The sequence below is a fragment of the Coptis chinensis genome, chromosome 3 (assembly GCF_015680905.1).
Source record: "Coptis chinensis isolate HL-2020 chromosome 3, ASM1568090v1, whole genome shotgun sequence".
Classification (NCBI taxonomy): domain Eukaryota; kingdom Viridiplantae; phylum Streptophyta; class Magnoliopsida; order Ranunculales; family Ranunculaceae; genus Coptis; species Coptis chinensis.
Genome location: NC_141458.1, coordinates 5180855 through 5200522, shown reverse-complemented (window position 1 = coordinate 5200522; position 19668 = coordinate 5180855). Strand labels below are relative to the sequence as shown.

Genomic DNA, 19668 nt, shown 5'->3' with positions numbered 1-19668 from the left:
TTGTAAAGATATCGAACCATCGAACTAACAATCTGCTCAGCTTGTGGACAAGTATCATGAAAGAAATCATATTCACATTTTATCTTTTTCGTTTATTGTAAAATGTCCACTAATAATCATGACATGGTTTATATTTTATTATAATCAATTTGCCATTAATTTCGCTAGCTAGAATTTAGGGGTGTGCATGGGTACCTAATTACCCGAAACCGAACCAGAATCGGAACCGTTTATAGCGGGTTTGGGTCCTAAAATGCTTGACCCATTAAAAAAGTGTTTATTCAATAACCGAACCGATAAATAATCGGAACCGTTAGAACCAAATAGTAAAAAACCGATGGATACCCGAACCGATTATTATGATTTTGATATATAAAGTTTAGTATTATATTACACTAAATAAAGGCAAATCAAAACGTTATAATATATAGCTTTTGTTTGTTAGGAGTAAAAGTCTACTAAATATATATATCATAATAATTAATGTGTGCTATTAAATACATGTTTTATAATATTACATTAAACACGTGTATTATAAATGTTAATAATCCTATCAACGTCCATATGTATACTATGAATTAGCTAATACATTATATATACTAGCAAAATGCACATGCTCTGCACAGCACATGAACGATACACAAAACTTATTAAAGGGAATGTATTATAAATGTTAATAATTCTATCAACGTCCATATGTATACTATGAATTAACTAATACATTATATATATTAACTAATACGTGTGTAGTGTGTACATACTTAATATATTATATGTGTATATATAGGATAATAAATATGTACAATGCTGACTAACGATATAATTGTGATATATGTATTTATTATATATATGACGCAGGTACATATAGTAGTATAGTATAATGTACATGTGTTTGTAGTATAATGTATTAAATATACTTAAAGTTTTTAGAAAATTTTGAAAAACTATTGAATTTAGGACTATTATTTACTTTGAGAGGACAAAAATATCGGTGTCAACTGTCAAATACTATTATCGCACTAAAAGCCAACTTTAATATAGATTACATAAGTAAAAAAATAATTTTAACAATAATAATATATAATCCGAGAAAGAACCGAAATCCGAGCCGGAACCGACTTAATTAATGGGTATGGATCCGGGTTTTCTAAATATAAGAAAAAAACCGAAAGATCCTAACCCGATAAAAACCGTTAAAAATAAAATCGAAACCGAAACCGGTAAGAATCGAACTGGAACCAACCCATGAACACCCCTAGCTAGATAGGTCAACATTAAATATTCTTATTGAGGAGAAAATATTAACGACATCTATATTCTCAATTATTTATTAAATCAAAAAAGAAATAGAGATGAACATTTTATACCTAGGGGCAATATAGATGGATGAACATTTATAGATTTGAAGGTCTTGAAATCATTGAGTGATGAAAATTGGTTTAGAATCACATACATTTCCACATACCATGTTCCCCTCTTTCCTTCAATTCTGAAAGTCCGTTCCGGACAAGAGCTTCATTCAATTTCATCTTTTTTATTGAAAGCTCGTATATCTTGCTTTCAAGACCTTCAAATCTATAAAATGTTCATCTATCTATATTGCCAAATAAAATGTTCATCTCTATTTCTTTTTTAGGGTTTAAAATTTTCTTTTTAACTTTTCAATTTTGATTCTTTTGTTTTCAGATGGCTAAATGAAGGTTTGCGAGGTTGAAAGAAAAAGAAAACGAAGGGCCGCTTCAGTGCTGCAATATCACTTACCATATGTTTACTACCCTGAAAAATCACGTTAAAAAACATTATAATGCTTTGATCTGCAAAATATGCAAGAAAGAGTGTGAGAGAGAGAGAGAGTGAGAGAGAGAGACCTAAAATGAAATCTATCTGGTTGTTTGTTGTGAGGAAACATAAATTTTCTTTCTCACATTTATAAATTGAGAGTGGGAGGGAGTCTTTACAACTTTTTTTTTTATGGTTTTTTTTATTTTTTTATTTTTTATGGTTGTGTTTTTTTTTAATGCAACTCTCTCAATTGTTTCTGGAAGGAGAAGCCTGTTTTCGGTCTTTTTTTGTTGAAGAGGTGGATCTAGGAAATTTATCTTTCTGGGTAATCGGCTGCGGTGCCGAAAGATGTGTGAGTGGGGTTTTCTTCCTTGTGTTGGTTTAGTTCTTCTGAATTCAGCAAAACTCTCTTGCAAACTCTGCATATCAGACCATCAGAATGCACGTCCTTGACGTGATTTTTCAGCGATGTGAACATATCAAAATTTCCCGTGCAGCACTCAAAGGGACCTTCTTTTTCTTTTTTCTTTTTTCAATCTGGCAACCTTTCCTTTGCCCATCTGAAACAATCCAAAATGAAAAGTTAAAAGAGAAATCTTTAAACCCTAAAAAAAAGAAATATAGAGAGAGAGAGTGAGAGAGACCTTAAATGAAATATGTTTGTTTTGAGGAAACAAAAATTTTTCTCTCACATTTATATAGTCTTGTTTGTTAGAGTGAATTAGCGCACGAATTGACGTGAAAATCCATCTGAATATTTTGCAGAACCGCCTCTCTCAACTCTAAAGCCTCTCTCTGTATACTCTAATGGTGAATTGGTGTGTACAAAATATCGAAATATCAATTGGTATTTCCTGGCATTTCACATCCATATATGTCGACTAATATACTTGACACGTATCATCATATTTTTTCTTTTTCGTTTTTTGTAAAATGTCCACTAATAATCATGACATGGTTTATATTTTATTATAATCAATTTGCCATTAATTTCGCTAGCTAGAATTTAGGGTGTGCATGGTACCCAATTACCCGAAACCGAACCAGAATTGGAACCGTTTATAGCGGGTTTGGGTCATAAAATGCTTGACCCATTAAAAAAACCGAACCGATAAATAATCGGAACAGTTAGAACCGAATAGTAAAAAACCGATGGATACCCGAACCGATTATTATGATTTTGATATATAAAGTTTAGTATTATATTACACTAAATAAAGGCAAATCAAAACGTTATAATATATAGCTTTTGTTTGTTAGGAGTAAAAGTCTACTAAATATATATATCATAATAATTAATGTGTGTTATTAAATACATGTTTTATAATATTACATTAAACACGTGTATTATAAATGTTAATAATCCTATCAACGTCCATATGTATACTATGAATTAGCTAATACATTATATATATTAACTAATACGTGTGTACATACTTAATATATTATATGTGTATATATAGGATAATAAATATGTACAATGCTGACTAACGATATAATTGTGATATATGTATTTATTATATATATGACGCAAGTACGTATAGTAGTATAGTATAATGTACATGTGTTCGTAAAATACACGTGTACATTATAAAATATTCAAGAAAGAGAGAGAGAGAGAGAGAGCTAAAATGAAATCTATCTAGTTGTTTGTTGTGAGGAAACATAAATTTTCTTTCTCACATTTATAAATTGAGAGTGGGAGAGAGTCTTTGCAACTATTTTTTTATGCATTTTTTTTTTTTTTTTTTTTTTTTTTTTTTTTTTTTTTTTTTTAATGTAACTCTCTCTCAATTGTTTCTGGAATTAGAAGCCTGTTTTCGGTCTTTTGTTGTTGAAGAGGCGGATCTAGGAAAAGACCTCAATACCCCCCACCAGGCAACCAACATTAGGCCCATCCATTGACCTCTTTCGACATTTCAAAAACAATCATCGAGATGTTTCATCGCATCGCAATCTATCCAAATTTATTAATTTTATAAACAACGCGATATATAAAAAACAACAATTAGATGACATCGATGATCATGTTAGATTTGGTGCAGTTTGCAAAACATGGAGATCACTTAAAAAAAATATTGCACATATGTTTTTTTAAGTGATCTTTAAACGCATCTTTGCACCACAAAAAACTTGTATAAAGTGCATCCTTAAGAGCCTCAAACAAGTGCATCTTCTTAATATGGTTTGCAATTAATGGATATGTAAATCCATTCATTTAAGGGGACAAAACTAAAAAGGACAAAATTATGAAATAATGAACCAAAAAACCCACCCGCATTTCAAAAACACTCTCAAGGACAATAGTTGATTTTTCCTGCGAAAAGACAATATAGTACCCCTGGTATGCACAGTGTCGGTGCATACCACCTTAAGATACTACCTTAGGTATGACGTAGGCGTCGGTCATACCAAACATCATAAAAAAAAATATTATGCACAAGTGTCAGTGCATATACCTCTTGGTATCACGAGGTATGCGTAGGCGTCAATACATACCAAACATCACAAAGAAAATAATACGCACAATGTCGGTGCATCTTACCTCTTTCTTGTATCACGAGGTATGCACAGACGTCGTCGCATACCAAACATCACAAAAGAAAATTGTATGCACAAGTGTGTCCAGTGCATACCACTTCTATTATCTGAGAAATATGCATATGACGTCAATACATACCAAACATAGAAAGGTAAAATTGGAAAGAGTAAAAAATAAAAAAGTCAAGTCTGTCCTTATTAATAATTAAAACGTGAAATCTAGTTTTTCTAGTAGTTACAAGGCAAAAAATGTCCTTATCAATGGTTTCAAAACCGTCCTAGACTATAATTAAAATTTCAAATTGGGCCTTTTGGCTTATTTCTTGTTCATTTAATATGATGATATGATATACAAACTTGCTAGCAATAAAGTCAGTGAATGCCCCTTCTCTTCTGTCTCCTTGAATTTGGCAAGTGATCCACACAAGGGGTAACCATGTAATTCCAGCCTTATCCGAAACATCTATAAAACACTTTTGTATGCGTTGGATAAAATATTTGCATTCCAACGGCCAAAATGGCCACCATGTCTACTTTCAACACACTGCAACTGCAACAGAAGCAGCTCTTCTCAATCACTCTATGTAAGTACCACCACCCATCATTACTTAGCTTCACTTCTCATTATTCCATATCTCATTTGTTTACCATTCCAACTCTTAAACACAACATGCCTTCACTTTCAACACTGAAAGCCACTCTTAACACTAACAACAACAACAATGCTAAAACGTCTAGTGTAGAACATAAACAATCACAAACAAACACGTTAAGGGAAAAGAAGTATGGGTTTTCACGTTTGAGGTCAAGAGATGAAAGGGTAGGAAATAAAGCTAAGTTTAGTTCAGTAGTTGGAGAGAAAGTTGGTAAAAAGTATAAAAGAGATGCTTATGTTAGGAAAGATGTAGAGTCTAGAAGAAGTAGAGAAATGAGGTCTGGGAATTCTTCTTTGAGTTCTAATGATGAAAGGGTAGAGATAAATTATAAGAAAAATGAGGTTAGAGCAGTAGTTGATGAGAAGGTTACAAGAGTTTATAAGAATAGTAAAGTAGGGAATGAGAAGATGGATAAGAAGTCTAATTGTAGTGTGGGGGAAGGGAAGATGGGGAAGAGGTCTAGGAAGAAGAAGGTCGAAACTCCGGAACTTCTTCTGAGAGTAGGATTGGATATGTGTTCCAAAAAAGGGGATTTTTTAGGTGCCATTTCTTATTACGACTCTGCGCAGAAACAAGGTGTTGAATTGGGTCAATACCACTATACTGTGCTTTTGTATCTATGTTCTTCTGCAGCTGTTGGTGTTCTTCGTCCTGCGAAAAGTGGGAGTGGTAGTCGTCGTAGTTTAGATAATATGGACTTGACTACTGAAGTGTCTGATGTAAAATCTGAAGAATTAAGTAAAATGCAGGACATTAAGACTCAGAATTTTGATTTAAGAATAGACTCCACTGTTTCAAGCAATGAGTTATTGGTTGATTCTAGTGAAAGTCATGGTTCAAATGCTACTAAAATGAGGGAACCAAATTCTAATGAGACTGAAGACTCGGTTAATGTTTGTGATTACGGTTTTCTTAACCAAAAGGGTATTCGTATCCCTTCCAAGGATAAAACAGACGGACTTGAAGAGAACTTATATGACAAAATCACCAACTCATATCCTCCAAATCCAGATGGTTTTACTACTACAAGGAATAGGGAAACTGACTCCACAGGAGGAAAAGATGGAATCAGTACCCAAGAAGATTGTAAAATACTAGTTAGTGAAGATGTAAAAAAATATGCGCTCACGAGGGGATTTGAGATTTATGAGAAGATGTGTTTAGAGAATATCCCCTTGAATGAAGCATCCTTGACTTCCGTTGCTCGATTGGCTATGTCAATGGGCAATGGAAAGATGGCACTTGAGATGGTAAATAGAATGAAGGAAATGGGAATAAACCCACGACTCCGCTCTTATGGTCCTGCATTGTTCACCTTCTGCAGCAGTGGAGACGTAGAGAATGCTTTCATGGTTGAAGAACACATGCTAGGAAATGGTGTCTATGCAGAAGAGCCTGAACTGGAGGCTCTCTTAAGATTAAGTGTCCAAGCTGGTAGAGGTGATAAGGTTTATTATCTATTGCATACGCTTAGAAAAAGCATAAGGAAGGTCTCCCCTTGTACTGCAGATTTAATTGAAAGTTGGTTTAGAAGCACACCAGCTTCAAGAGTGGGGGAAAAGGAGTGGGATGAAAGATTGATAAAGGAAGCAATGGAAAAAAGGGGAGGAGGTTGGCATGGGCAGAGCTGGTTAGGTAGAGGAAAATGGACTGTTGTACGCACATCCCTCGGAACTGATGGTGTCTGTGAAAGCTGTGGGGATAAATTGGTGACTATAGACCTTGATCCAATAGAGACTGAGAATTTTGCCAAATCAGTGGCATCTATAGCTTCCAAGAGAGAGCGCAGCTCAAGCTTTCAGAATTTTGAGGTAAGCAAATGTGTTCTTTATTATTCTAATATGAGCTCTGTCTGTCTGGACCTGATCTTGTGAGAAGTTTACCTTCTGCAGAAATGGCTTGACTACTATGGACCTTTTGAAGCAGTTGTAGATGCAGCTAACGTGGGTCTTTTCAGCCAAAGAAAATTTTCAACATCTAAGGTGACCTTTGAAATGATTTGTTTGGGTGGAATTACATAAAAATTAAAGGTTTCCTTTTTTGATATATCTTTCTTTCTCGACTTTTTTGAATGCCTAGGTCAATGCAATTGTGAATGGGATACGTCAAAAGCTTCCCTCAAAGAAATGGCCACTAATTATCCTGCATAACAAGCGTGTAACAGGATCAAAGATGGATGAGCCAGCAAACAAATTTTTGTTAGAGAAGTGGAAGAATGCGGATGCACTCTATGCCACACCTACAGGATCGAATGATGATTGGTGAGGAACATTTTTATGAAAAACTACAAGGAATTCAGTACTTATAATTTTCTAGAGTAATGTAATATACACGTCGTTGGCTGATTTTTTTTTCATGGTCTGTATTCATTCAATTATCTGCTACTGTGAAGCTATTAGCTTTTTAAGTCACTGAAGTTGCAAAGGTGCATAATCTTTATTTCAGGTACTGGTTATATGCAGCTATTAAGTTCAAGTGTTTTCTTGTGACAAATGATGAAATGAGAGACCACATATTTCAACTTTTAGGAAACGATTTCTTCCCCAGATGGAAAGAAAGGCATCAGGTCAGGAAAGAAGTTCAAAGTTCAGGTTTTTAAATTCTTTTTCCAACAATTCTAAATGATGAGTTCGCTAAAGAGAAAAAATAGTCTTAAATACGAACTCTTTGTTTTTTCATGAATCTGAACTGATTGTTATGCTTATGAAATGAATTAAGAGAACATTTCTGATTGAGCATGATGTACATGTGTGGACATATGAAATTAGTTCATTCGGTATTCTTTACTCATAATTTTCCTGTATTTGTTATTTTATTTGTTTTTCAAAAGAGCGTAGTTTTTTGTTCCTTGGAATTGTTTTAAGAACCAAGTTAATTTCTCAAATTAATTTTTCTCCTACGCATTTAGAGAACAGTGTTCCCTTAAGAACCTAACCACTACACTTGGCGCAAATCTTTGGTGGTAATCCTTATAAATGTGTCTGTAGAAGATTCCGTAAGTGCCACTCAATTGTAATATTCTCAGTCCATCTATTAGAAACTTGTCTACTTCAACAGAAGTGAAATTTTAAGTGTCTTCTCTAAAGCAGCTAGTGCCAAAACAGATTGAATAAAATGAAATATATTATGTTAACGGTATGGCCATGGTTTTTGAAAGTGATATTTTGGTATATCCATTTATGCTTTGATAGTGAGGCAATTGTTAAACAACCACAGTATATTTTGTTGGTCATAGAGGGCAGTCATTTTATTATATAAAACTCATATCTTTCATTGTTTTTTGGCATACCAGCATCTTTCAGACCAACACTTAGAGATGACAAATGCCCCTGGACTCCCTGGAGTATAGTTTGAGACTTTGAGTAGGATTCTGTACTTTGTGTTTCAGTTTGACTCTTTATTACACCATGATATGTAATCTCTTCATATATTGATTTTCCAATTATATATTTCTTTACTAGTCTGCTCAAGTGTAGACTCGGATACATTTGGTTAATTTGGTGACTGATTTTCTTCCCTCCAGTTTCCTCATTTTCCTTACACCTCCAACCACATGCACAAGTAAACTCGTCAGATGTTTAAAAAGAGGAGGAAAAACTGTGGATATGCTTCTAATCCTATATATATTGTGATTTATATCTGTTGGTCCTGATAATTGGTTTACTTATTCTTTTGGAAGGTCCGTTTCAGTTTTAGTGATGGTGGCCCTGAGTTCAACATGCCCCCTCCTTGCTCTGTTGTTATTCAGGTCAGAGTACTGTATCCCTGGCTTGCTTTGCTGTCTATGTTTCTGAAGGACAGGTTGAATGAAAATACATTATCTAGACTAAAATGCACAAACTTCATTGAAAAATGAGAATAATTGATTTTTTAAGTCCCATCAGTATACCCAAGATGACTCTGTCAAGTGAAATACTTGCTTCACATTTATGCACAAAGAAGACACTCGTATAACCTGTTGACCCACCCTTCTTGCTTGTGGTTCACATTTCTAGTTTAGGGACATTCAAAGAATGGGAATGTGACAAAAGTCCACTCTTCTTGATCGTAAAGACACATGAGCCAAGTTCAAAACTCCCTTCAGAGGCAATATTAGAGCCTTTAGGTATTGAAGGGGCATGAATGGGGATTCTTGACTGAACGCCCAAATACCTCTGGTTCAAAAGATTTGAATGTCGGTGAGAAAACTCATGTTGTTCCTATTAAATTGCAACCTTGGAAAGATTGGTGTTTTGTCACACTCATTGAGCCATTAGAATGAGGTTTTCCCCACCTGATATCTTACATATATTAAGCATCTGCAGCTCAATCTTGAGATTGGCTCTTGTTTAGTTCTTCATAAACCTATCTTACAACTTGGAACACTTTTTGTCGTCTTCTGCAATATATTTGTCAAGCTTATTTGCTGAAGAATTGGATAGATATAGTTGTCTCTGAAAACACAAGGCCTTTCCTTTTCATTAATTACAGGAATCAGAGAAAGGGCATTGGCATATTCCTGTTGAATTAGAAGATGGTTCTGAAAGGGAAAGAACTTGGTTATGTGTAACACGCACTGATGCAGAGGGTCATAAATCTACCACGAGACAGAAAGGTATTCATCAAGCACATTCCAATCTTACCACTCTTTTCTAATAATCATAATTTCTTTGTTGGTATGATGGGTCACCTATACAGCCTATGCTACTTACTTTGGAGCATATCAAGGACACTAAGGTTCTCTGAGAACCATGATGTCATCTAGAGGGCTCAATATCTTATTTTTTATTTTTTATTTTTTTCATTTTTTTTTCCGCTGGTAGATTATGTCTCATTCACAAAGTATATCTTCTAGTGTTTCTTGCCTTTCATTAATTTTCATGGCTTATGGTTCTGATACGTGGAATTCCATTTTCGGAGAGAGAGAAAGAAAGAGAGTCATAGGAATGTTTATGATGCTCATTTGTTGAATTCCTTTTTGTCGTTGATATGCTGCTTACCAGATTGACTTCTTAAACCGAAGCAGATCATCACAGTAAGGAGGGATGTGTAAATGCAGATGCTCAAAGCAGGAGCAGCATGAAGCTTCCAAAGCATGGCATTGGTGGAAACATACAAAAAACAAACCAACATTCAATGAAGATTTACAGAAATCTCAATAGTATTCTATCAGACTCTGTCATTCACAACTCTCAGACGCTCGTGTTTGACATTGAGGAAGCTGAGAAGCTTGGTGGATGCATTATTGATTTTCAAATTTAGTGGAAAAATGAGAATTGAAGGTCAGCCTAAGAGGATCATCCAAGTCTAACGAAATTGTTGTTATAAGATGGGAACAGCTCAAAGATTTTGCAAAGCTATGAAGAGGGAGTTTATTAGTGTGGAAGAAGCTTATTAGTGTCATACACTTCCATCGAGCTTGTAACTAGAAATGTCTTTATGTAACTGTTTTCACAAGACATTAACTGCAAATGTGTTTGCAACTTTGCATGTATCTCACTGTGTTTGATCATTTTCAGTTCATGAAGAAATCATAGGCCACATACGGGATTAAAAAACAAATAAGCAAGTTTGACAGCAATTATTTGAGACTGGAATACGTGAAGATTAAATAAAATATTTAAGACGTGGAATAAAAAGAATTTTTATATGTTGAGCACCTTTGACAGTAGAGTTTTTAGAGAAACATCAGTACTTACATGTTTTCGTTAGTCATAATTCGTTGGTACGTGAGTAGTGTTACCCCCACTAGATGAGCCAATTAGGATTTCTCCCTCACTAGATGGCCAATTAAGATAAAAGTTTGCATGTTAAAAGGAGAATTCGTAGGTTCACCAAATGTAAAATCAATACAGTGAATTTATATATTCGAAGGGTGAGATAATCACCCATGGATTTAGAGGCAAGAAGTATGAATTGTTGATATTTTTCAGATCTCAATCCTATATTAATCATGCAGTTCCAATACTTACCAAAGTACACATTTGTAGTACCGAGAAGTTTCAGAACCAGCAAGCTAGGATTTTGTTTAATAAGACTATTTTACAAAGAGAAACTTTCAAACCTACAAAACACGGCTATACTACAAATTCCCACTTACTACACAGAAGAAAAAACAAATCCTTTATTTCCACAAAGTTCAACCCAGTCAAAATAATTGTTACATTATTCTCCTCACAGATATATTCTCTGAGACAGAATAAGTGGAAATAAAAAAAATATATAAAAGTTAGTGATATCAAAATGAGCATATATAAGGAACAAACAATAGCAATACAAGCACTCCGTTTTTACATGCTTCCAGTTCTGCCTGGAGTAGATGTCTTTGGCTTTAACTTTGCCATGTCTACAAGGTCTCCGAAAAGCTTATCCTCTGGTTTGGCAGGTATGCTGGAGGGCCGGTAACCAGCTGTCTGATAAGAAGAATTTCTTAACGCACTATCATCCCGAACTGTGAGACCATGCATCCTCTGCTCAATGAACTGAGCCTCTGGCCTTTGGCCATATTGGCCATACATGTAGCCTGCAACCTGGTTACTCTGCATTGGCTGAAGTTGCATAGATGCTAGTTGACCACCGTTCATTGGTTGAGTATAAATTCCCATCATTTGGCCTCCCTGGACTGGCTGATGAGGCAGACCCACAAACTGGCTGCTATGGAATGGCTGATTATGCATGGCCACCTGCTGGCCATACATACTCATCATTTGATCGTTTCCCATAGGCATGGGTTGCGTGAAACTTTGCACTAGTTGGGAATGTGTTGCTGCAACCTGAGGAACCTGCATTGGTTGCAGGTGATGTGTACCTGCCTGCTGGTTACCATCGCTTGCCACAGTTGCCATTCCTTCCCAAGGTGGTGGAGGAAAGGCTCCGCCTTGAGTGCCTCCTGTAGAAAAGTTTGGAATTAGCAATGCAGTGGTGGCTTATGCACAAACACATTTCAATTTTTCAATGGATAAAATAACGGGTGAGTCCTACCATAAACATGCTGCTGCTGCTGCTGCTGCTGTTGCTGTTGCTGATCATGATTGAAGCCCTGTGAACTTAAGCCATTTGATGCAGGACCACCAAAGTTTGAATGGGTACCATGACTAAATGGTTGCTGCTCTTGTGGAGGTAACACACTACTTGGAGCGCCTCCATTTGAGTAGTACATCAGTTGGTGAGACTGTTGTGGCTGCTGCTGCTGCTGAAACTGTTGTGGCTGCTGCTGCTGTGGCTGCTGAAACTGTTGTGGCTGCTGCTGCTGCTGCTGAAACTGTTGTGGCTGCTGCTGCTGAAACTGTTGTGGCTGCTGAAACTGTTGTGGCTGCTGAAACTGTTGTGGAGCAGGTAAGTATGTTTGTTCACCTGAATAGGCTGATTGAGTGCCCCAAGAACCAGTTCCATTAGTCTGAGAATACATGTCTGACAGAGCTAGTGCGTTTTGCTGAGACGTAGGACTAGCCAATTCTGGTTTACCCACAGGTACAAGCGCTAGTGAGTTTTCTGCTGCAGGTGAACCGTAATCTTCACCACTGAGAAGGTCCATCTTGGGTCCAGCATTCACCGAGGGGGTTACCAGACCATTCGATGGAGGAGCAGGCACTAGTAACCCAATAGGAGGCTGAGTCTCTGCTTTAACACTGGAACTGGATCTGCATCAAAAACATAATCACTTGTTTTTCACTACAGAGTGGAATAATAATCTGGCTAATGAGCAAACGAAAATATCAGAGCATCTGAAATGGTTTACTGATGATGCCTGTAGCCTGAGGAACATTAGTTTATAACAGAACCTAATCTTGTGAGTTAATAAAAATAACTTCAATCACCTTCCATCTGGTTGATTGTTATTAACTAAATCACCAACATCTACAAGTGCCTCAACTGGTTTGAGTTTCACCATCGGCACAGAAGTTCCAGAAGAAATAGCTTCATGTTTGGCTAGTACACGCTGCAAGTCATCATTCAGTGCTAATCCCTGACAAAGGAGCTCTTCATCCCTAGAAATGTAACAGATCAGCAAAGACAATTGTTTACAAGTCAAAGCAGACAAGAAACTTGGTTTTCTGGAAAATCACAAGAGAGAGAGAGAGAACATGATGCTAATATTTAAAAAAGTTTGTAAATTTTTCTCAACAGTATAGAAAACGTCAAAGCAACTATCCTATTCCTTTGGAAGGTCTCACACATGTTTGGTTGTTGTGATATTCACGACTCAGAATAATATAATATACAGTGCCATCTCATGATGATTAAAAAGTGCTTCATACATTACATTTTTAATGACGGAGAAGTGGGCGAAGTGAACAGAACTTACGAAGTTGTATTAACAAGGTGTACTACTCTTTGCTTGTATGCACGACACTGTTCAACCAAGTCAATGATTACTTCCTGTCTTAGTCCCTACAAAGACAAAAACATACTGAATCAACTTGAGAACAAAAAAATTCAATACCCCAGGGCAAATCAAAGTAATTCTTAAAAAACAAATCCACGAGTCAACCTAGATTTGAAGAGAGATTAAGTCAAAATCATCTTCCGAATCTGAAAAACCATTTAGATAATCAAATTGCCAACTCACTGGTTTGAAAGACGCTATATATATAGGCTTCGATAAAACAATAACATCGTATTACCAACATAAACATTACAGCGGTATTTAATTGCCAAAATTGGTGGAAGAGTACACATACTCCAAGAAAATCATATATTTTACCTGTTCGATTATTCTGGAAAACAAAAAAGACAGACTCAACTGTAGTAATAAAGAAACCATTTCCAGAAAGTGATTAAAATTTCACATAAATGGGAATCCCCTACCGCACAAGCATATATCTGTTTCTTTTTTCAATCCCACTTTTGAAGTTCAAGATCCCTACCTAAATGTCATAAAGAAGATACCTCTTTATTTCCAGGATCTAATGCAATTAACATTTCTGCGAGGACCTCCATAATACCACGAGCATTTTGAAGTTCGGTCAAGCTGTAAAAAGAGTACTTGATAAGACCATAACACTGGTATTGTAATCCTAAAAGAAGAGATAATATTAGTCTGTTCATTGGTCCAGAGTTTTTTATTGGCAACCCTATTCTGACAATGTTAAGAAATGTGCAAATAAGTTTTCTTGTGAGGCATGGTGGGGAGATCATCTACACGAAATAATAAGCCTCTAATTTATCATGAAAGTTCAAGGTTCAGTCTTGGCATATAACCATGTGTATATACACTGACCAGAGACAAACAAAATTTGAATTCACAAAATTTCAACAAGGCTGAAAAAGTGAAAGTTTCAGTAATCTTCGTCAAAACTCGACACTTTCCAGTCTTTCCATAGGTAACAAAAACCAAATTTTTTGTCAATGTTTTCATCTTTCCACCAAAATTTGTGTCAATGACTCTTAACAACCGTTAGCTCTTTCCCATGTGGCATAATGAACGCGTCATTTAGTGTGTCACTTTTTCATGTGTCAAACTAACCTGATCCATGTGTATGGAAATATGTCTAAGTATATCTGTGTGACTGCATGTGTGAGACAGAAAGAGAGTAGTCATTTTTACATTAAAGGTTTCAGGGTAGTGTTTTCTGAAACAGAGAGAGAGACCCCGCCCAATTTTAACAGCACAATAATGACAGGAAAGGTGTACCTCAACATTAATATTTCAGAAGGTGCAGAAGATTCGGCTTCATTTTCTGGGTTCCAGGTTTTGAGGGTAAGATGTTAGCGGCTCAGTTTGTGGAGGAGTAAATATGGGAGCAGATCTACTTGACCTTGGAGGAAATACAGCTCCAGCACTGAAAAAACCAAGAATAATAAATAAAAAGTAAAACAAAGCTTGTATATAAAAGTTAACCATCAGAAGACTTCTTTATACAAGCCAGATTGAAAAAATCACGGTATTTAAGTTGATCCTATGTTTACAAAACATTTACAAATAACATATTGGGGACATACCACTCTTTTCTGTTACCTCCTGATAGTGACAATCATAACAAGTTATAGCATTTCAAATATACTCATGCACACAAGAAGCATTTCATCATTATTTAACACAAAGTTTTAGCTCAATGTTTCCCTAGGTCTTTGTGATGAAAACTATAATACAATAGGAAAAAAAAAAAAAAAAATCAATAATCTTATGTACCAAATCTCAATCCGTACCAACAGCTCCTGGTAAGCAGCATAATATTGACCATATCTTGCCCTTGGTCCTCCAAATGCTTCTTGCCAAGTATCTACTAAAGTAAGTATCTTTTCCTTGACACGAGAATCAGGATTCTAGTACAGTAAAAAAAGATTATACAATATCAAAACGATTGCAATACACGAGTAAAAAACAAGCATTGAAGATCCCCACACCTTCCTTTTCACAATCTTCACCATCTCATGAACAACATCCTTCTCCGCGACATGCATGTGCACAATGTCTCCACAGTTCTTTATGACTGTTTCCAGCAGCTAGCATATATGGCAACACATCAAGTGGCGAGCAAATTAGTTGTCTGTAAGACCAAAACTTGCTTCAAATTCACAGTGAAGAATGGGCCAATTCCTTGAAATTTTCTACAAAACTATATTAGAATGGTAATAATGCTTACAGTGAGAGCAAGAAGTTGAACTTTGGGATTTTTACTGCCAATGCGTCTTTTCAAACCTTTAACTACATCTTTTGCTTGCCTAATAATCAATTAAACGCCCATTAACATTTAATATATATAAAAAAAAAAAAAAAAAAAGAAATGCAAATACCCGAGATCGCGATTGAGAATGTCACAGATCTCGATGTTCATAGCCCAATCTGGACCGAACAATAAATCACTTGTTGCTCTTTCCACCAATGACGAACTCACCATCCTGAAAATGTGATATTTCAGGCTGTGGCTAAATTTCGTTTCGATCAGGTTGTTTTTCTCTCTTTCCTAATAACTCAACCGACCTTTTTTCTTTCGCGCATTATTTTAGTGTATATATCCGTGCAAACCACCCTTTTAATTAGTTGCACGGTGAAATCACGCATTTTGATTGGTAAGTGATAATTTTTCGTACGAGTGGCATTGGTGCAACTCTTTTATTAGGATTTTCTAAGGGATAATGTGGTATTAAACAATTGGTATTGCTGACGTGTGATCCATGTTTTGTGGCCTAGTTGAAGTAGCTTTTAACGCAATCACAATGCAAATTCAAGTGATATTCTGACTTATTAGAGAAGTGAGCTTGAATTTGGCGTCTTCGATGGTAAAGATTTGGAGTGATTTTATGTCAAGAATTCCCACACTATAGACTATAGAGTCTAGACTACCAAATGAGGCCTAAAATACAATTTTGATAAGCATTAGAGGCTTTTATTTCTTTTAACATTGTGGGACACTTGATTGAGATACAAAGAACAAAAGTCATATCACTAACAGCTCCTTATTCTAAAAAACAAAACAGCTCCTTATCCTAAAACCTGCACAGATTGAGAATTTGAGACACATACGAAAACCAGAATTGGATATTGACCCTTTGCAACTAGACTCAATTTCTTTTAGTGATTATGACCCTGAGTCAAAATCCTATCTCTTTGACGTTTGAAATAGGCCAAAGCTTGATCATGTTCAAGAAGACTCTCTTTGATGATAGGTACTTCTTTAAAGTTTTGTATCCATTGATACAAATTTGGGAAGGTATGAGCTTCAACCATTTTTGAACCTGCACCTTCTTCCATAATTTCCAACCAAAGAGCCATCCAACCAAAGGCTATATCAACTAGTCCAATTGAGTCACCACCAAAAAACTTCTTGTTCCCTAGTCCATGTTCTTCTAACGCCTTCAAAGCTTCAAAGCAATCTTTTACTACCTTCTCATGCTCCTCTCCTTCAGTCGCAAAGAACGAGAAAAATGTCGTTGTCTAGTCATCACAAATCAAAGACCATGAAGAATGAGCATAAGGTCTATATATAAGTATGTTCTACAATTAAGCTCCCTAAATAAATTAGTCAAAGAAAAGAAATTCAAAAAGTAAACTATAAATGAATCAAGGCATTTGACATTCAAGTGAAAATGGTAAGTTATAATCACCTTGTCCTCTCCAAATTTAATCCAAAACCTCGCTTTGGCTCTCTCATAAGGATCTTTTGGGAGCAGGGGATTCTCGGGCCATGTTTCTTCAATGTACTCAAGGATAACAGTCGATTCAGCTATAGGCTTTCCTGCATGAACAAGAACTGGGATCTTCTTGTAGATTGGGTTATACTTTAAGAGCAAAGCACTCTTATTGCCAAGATCTTCTTCAATGTATTCGTAACTCACACCCTTTAGCTTCAAGGCCCATATGACTCTGTAGCTGAAAGGACTAGGCCAAGCTCCAAACAATTTCACTTCTTCCATGTTGGAAAATTTAAGAGAAGTACTTGGTTTTAATTTCGCAGCTCAAGTCCGTTATTTATATTCTCAAAGGCGAGTCTCGAAGCTTCTTTCTTTGGCACCAAGCCTCCAAATTCATGTCTTCATAAGAATTTGACCATATGACTTGAGAGCAAATGAAGTATTGGACAAGTAACTGAGATAGCTAAGATAGAGACACCGTGGCCACACCAACAAAGTCAGTCTAATTTGTTGGGGAAAAACAATACCAATCGATAGTTTGTACTTAGAACAATCTACTACTCTAATAAAAAAATCTAATCTTTCACCACAATCAACAACCACAATCTTAATATATGGATATAACTATCACAAACAAACAAGTAAAATATACAACAACACAAAGATGTACCGTGGCTCGGCCAATGATGTATATTTTCACAAGAGTTAATCATTTTATAAGTATGGAAAGAAAGATTATAATCATTCATCTTAAATCTCTCCACCTTACTAAATCACTTCTCTCTCCTTACAAGTTTTTTTCTTGCAAGAGTTTCTCTCAATTTTGATTGCTCTCAAAATTGGATTTCTATGCAAGACTTGGTTTTCCAAAACCTAACTTTTGTTTTCATAATAATCTCAAATTTTGTGATTACTGTAGAAAAATAAAAGTCTGCAAGTTTAGGCATAAGCGCGGGCGCGCTCTCAGATAGGCAAATCTGAGCGTGCACGCGCCCTCTTATTTTTCCATCCAAACTTCCAGTAGACATGTTTCATGAGAGACTGAAAAAAAACTATATTCTTTTTCACAGCAGAGGCGCGGGCACGCCTTGGGCGAGGCTAAATCGAGTGCGTGTGCGCTCCGACTTATTCACACGAACAATATTTGTTTCTCTTCTCTTTTTCCTCATCCTCATGTGAGGGATAACTCCAACATACTCGACTATTATTTCATCATTTTCTTAGAAGGTTTGTTTGCCATTCTAGACTATTCAGAACACAAAAGTGATAAAATTGTAATAAGTACGCGTTCGTGGTACCATGTAAAACTAGAAAGCAGAATTAAACAGGGTACTAGAGAAATAAGATTATACAATAAAGTTCAAACATAATAAAAGGTAAGTGTGCTCGTGACTGGTGAGTTCTCATATGAGAGGGAGTGAAAGCTTTTCATGATGTGAAATCTTTCGACTTCAAGGAACTTTCATACATTAACTAAATGATAAGGCATGCAAAAGTTTTTATTGGCATGGTACTGATGACACTAAGGGGGTCTATACCATCGTGTGAGACAAATTCTGCAAATCCAAATCTTGGGGGGGTCTTGGCTTTAGAAAAGCCAGTGATATTAATAAAATTTTGCTTGCTAAGCATTGTTGGAGAGCTACAACTGACACTAAATCTCTTTGGGCTAGATCATTTAGAGTCATATGTGGTAATAAGTAGCTAGGTCAAAGTCCTAAACCTGTCTCTAACGCTTCATACATCTGGAAAGAAGTACACAAATATTACAATGAGTTCAAAAAAGGTTTGATTTGGAGGATTGAACATGGTAATGAGATCTCAGTCTTCAAAGATTGATAATCATTGTTTTAGGGTTTTATTCTTTTGAATCCAAAGTTTGTAAAACGTCTGACTAGTCAAGTTACCTTACTCACATGAGTTGGTAGCATAGATCGAGTAAGGGATCGTCCAAACCTTAGGACTAGGCAATGTTCACAACTGAATTACAACTTCAAGGAAATTAGTGAGTAGGATTTTATGTTATTTTTTAAGTTGCTCAATTAAAACTTGGAATGCAAGTTAACGTAAAATTACAAGGATTGATTTCTTAGTAAACTAGATAGAGAGATACAGGAAAATGGTTAATCATAATCATGCAAGGTCAGTTACATATTTTTAGAGTACCTTATCACTACAGCTCTAATCCGTCTCGAGTTCATAGACAAACCTGAAACGGCATCGAGTATCGTCCCTAGTAAGATGTACTCATCTCTGAGTTCATCTTACTAGCATGAGGAGTTGAATTAACATTCCATATCTAGAATATCACTTCAACTCCTGGTTTAATTATACACCAGCTAGGCAAACCAGAGGGATAACGACTACCATATATAGGGTCTCACATGAGACTGGACCTAGTGTTAACTGGGTCTCGCACGAGACTGGTTTGGAGTATCAGCACTGCAAACTTGGTCAAACTCAGTCATTAATTTGGAACCGGATGTATAATCAAAACCTATTTTCCTAAGTAGTGATTCTGGACTACTAAAATGCAGCCTGATCCTCACATGAGCATCATTAACCCTCCCCTTAGGGGGGTTTTAGCTCATGGTCCTTGGATGGATTTTATGTCTTGCATGTATAAAATGACAAG

General features: G+C 35.9%; 3 protein-coding genes across 4 annotated transcripts; 1 reads left to right on the top strand and 2 right to left on the bottom strand.

Moving 5' to 3' along the window:
* Nucleotides 1-4809: 4809 nt before the first annotated feature.
* LOC147507484 (proteinaceous RNase P 1, chloroplastic/mitochondrial-like) lies at nt 4810-10452 on the top strand. Of its 2 annotated transcripts, none has more exons than XM_086600190.1 (7): nt 4810-6790; nt 6872-6961; nt 7059-7240; nt 7425-7545; nt 8659-8727; nt 9450-9573; nt 9962-10452. In XM_086600190.1, the coding sequence occupies exons 1-7, from the start codon at nt 4841-4843 to the stop codon at nt 9964-9966; spliced, it is 2541 nt and encodes an 846-aa protein (XP_086456316.1). In that variant the 5' UTR covers nt 4810-4840; the 3' UTR covers nt 9967-10452. The 2 variants fall into 2 exon arrangements, with proteins under 2 accessions (XP_086456316.1, XP_086456315.1); XM_086600189.1 differs by having other exon boundaries at nt 4814-6790; nt 9985-10452.
* A 739-nt stretch (nt 10453-11191) lies between these two features.
* LOC147507483 (TOM1-like protein 9) lies at nt 11192-15906 on the bottom strand. The gene is given in 11 exon segments (XM_086600188.1): nt 11192-11847; nt 11940-12598; nt 12776-12946; nt 13264-13349; nt 13848-13929; nt 14593-14646; nt 14648-14740; nt 15091-15224; nt 15306-15404; nt 15545-15623; nt 15696-15906. Coding segments are annotated over 11 exon segments (2160 nt in total). The 5' UTR covers nt 15800-15906; the 3' UTR covers nt 11192-11248.
* Nucleotides 15907-16266: 360 nt separating this feature from the next.
* LOC147507482 (putative glutathione S-transferase) lies at nt 16267-17512 on the bottom strand. Its single transcript, XM_086600187.1, has 2 exons — nt 17007-17512; nt 16267-16836 (listed from the first exon to the last, which is right to left on the bottom strand). The coding sequence occupies exons 1-2, from the start codon at nt 17313-17315 to the stop codon at nt 16474-16476; spliced, it is 672 nt and encodes a 223-aa protein (XP_086456313.1). The 5' UTR covers nt 17316-17512; the 3' UTR covers nt 16267-16473.
* Between the last annotated feature and the right edge of the window lie 2156 nt (nt 17513-19668).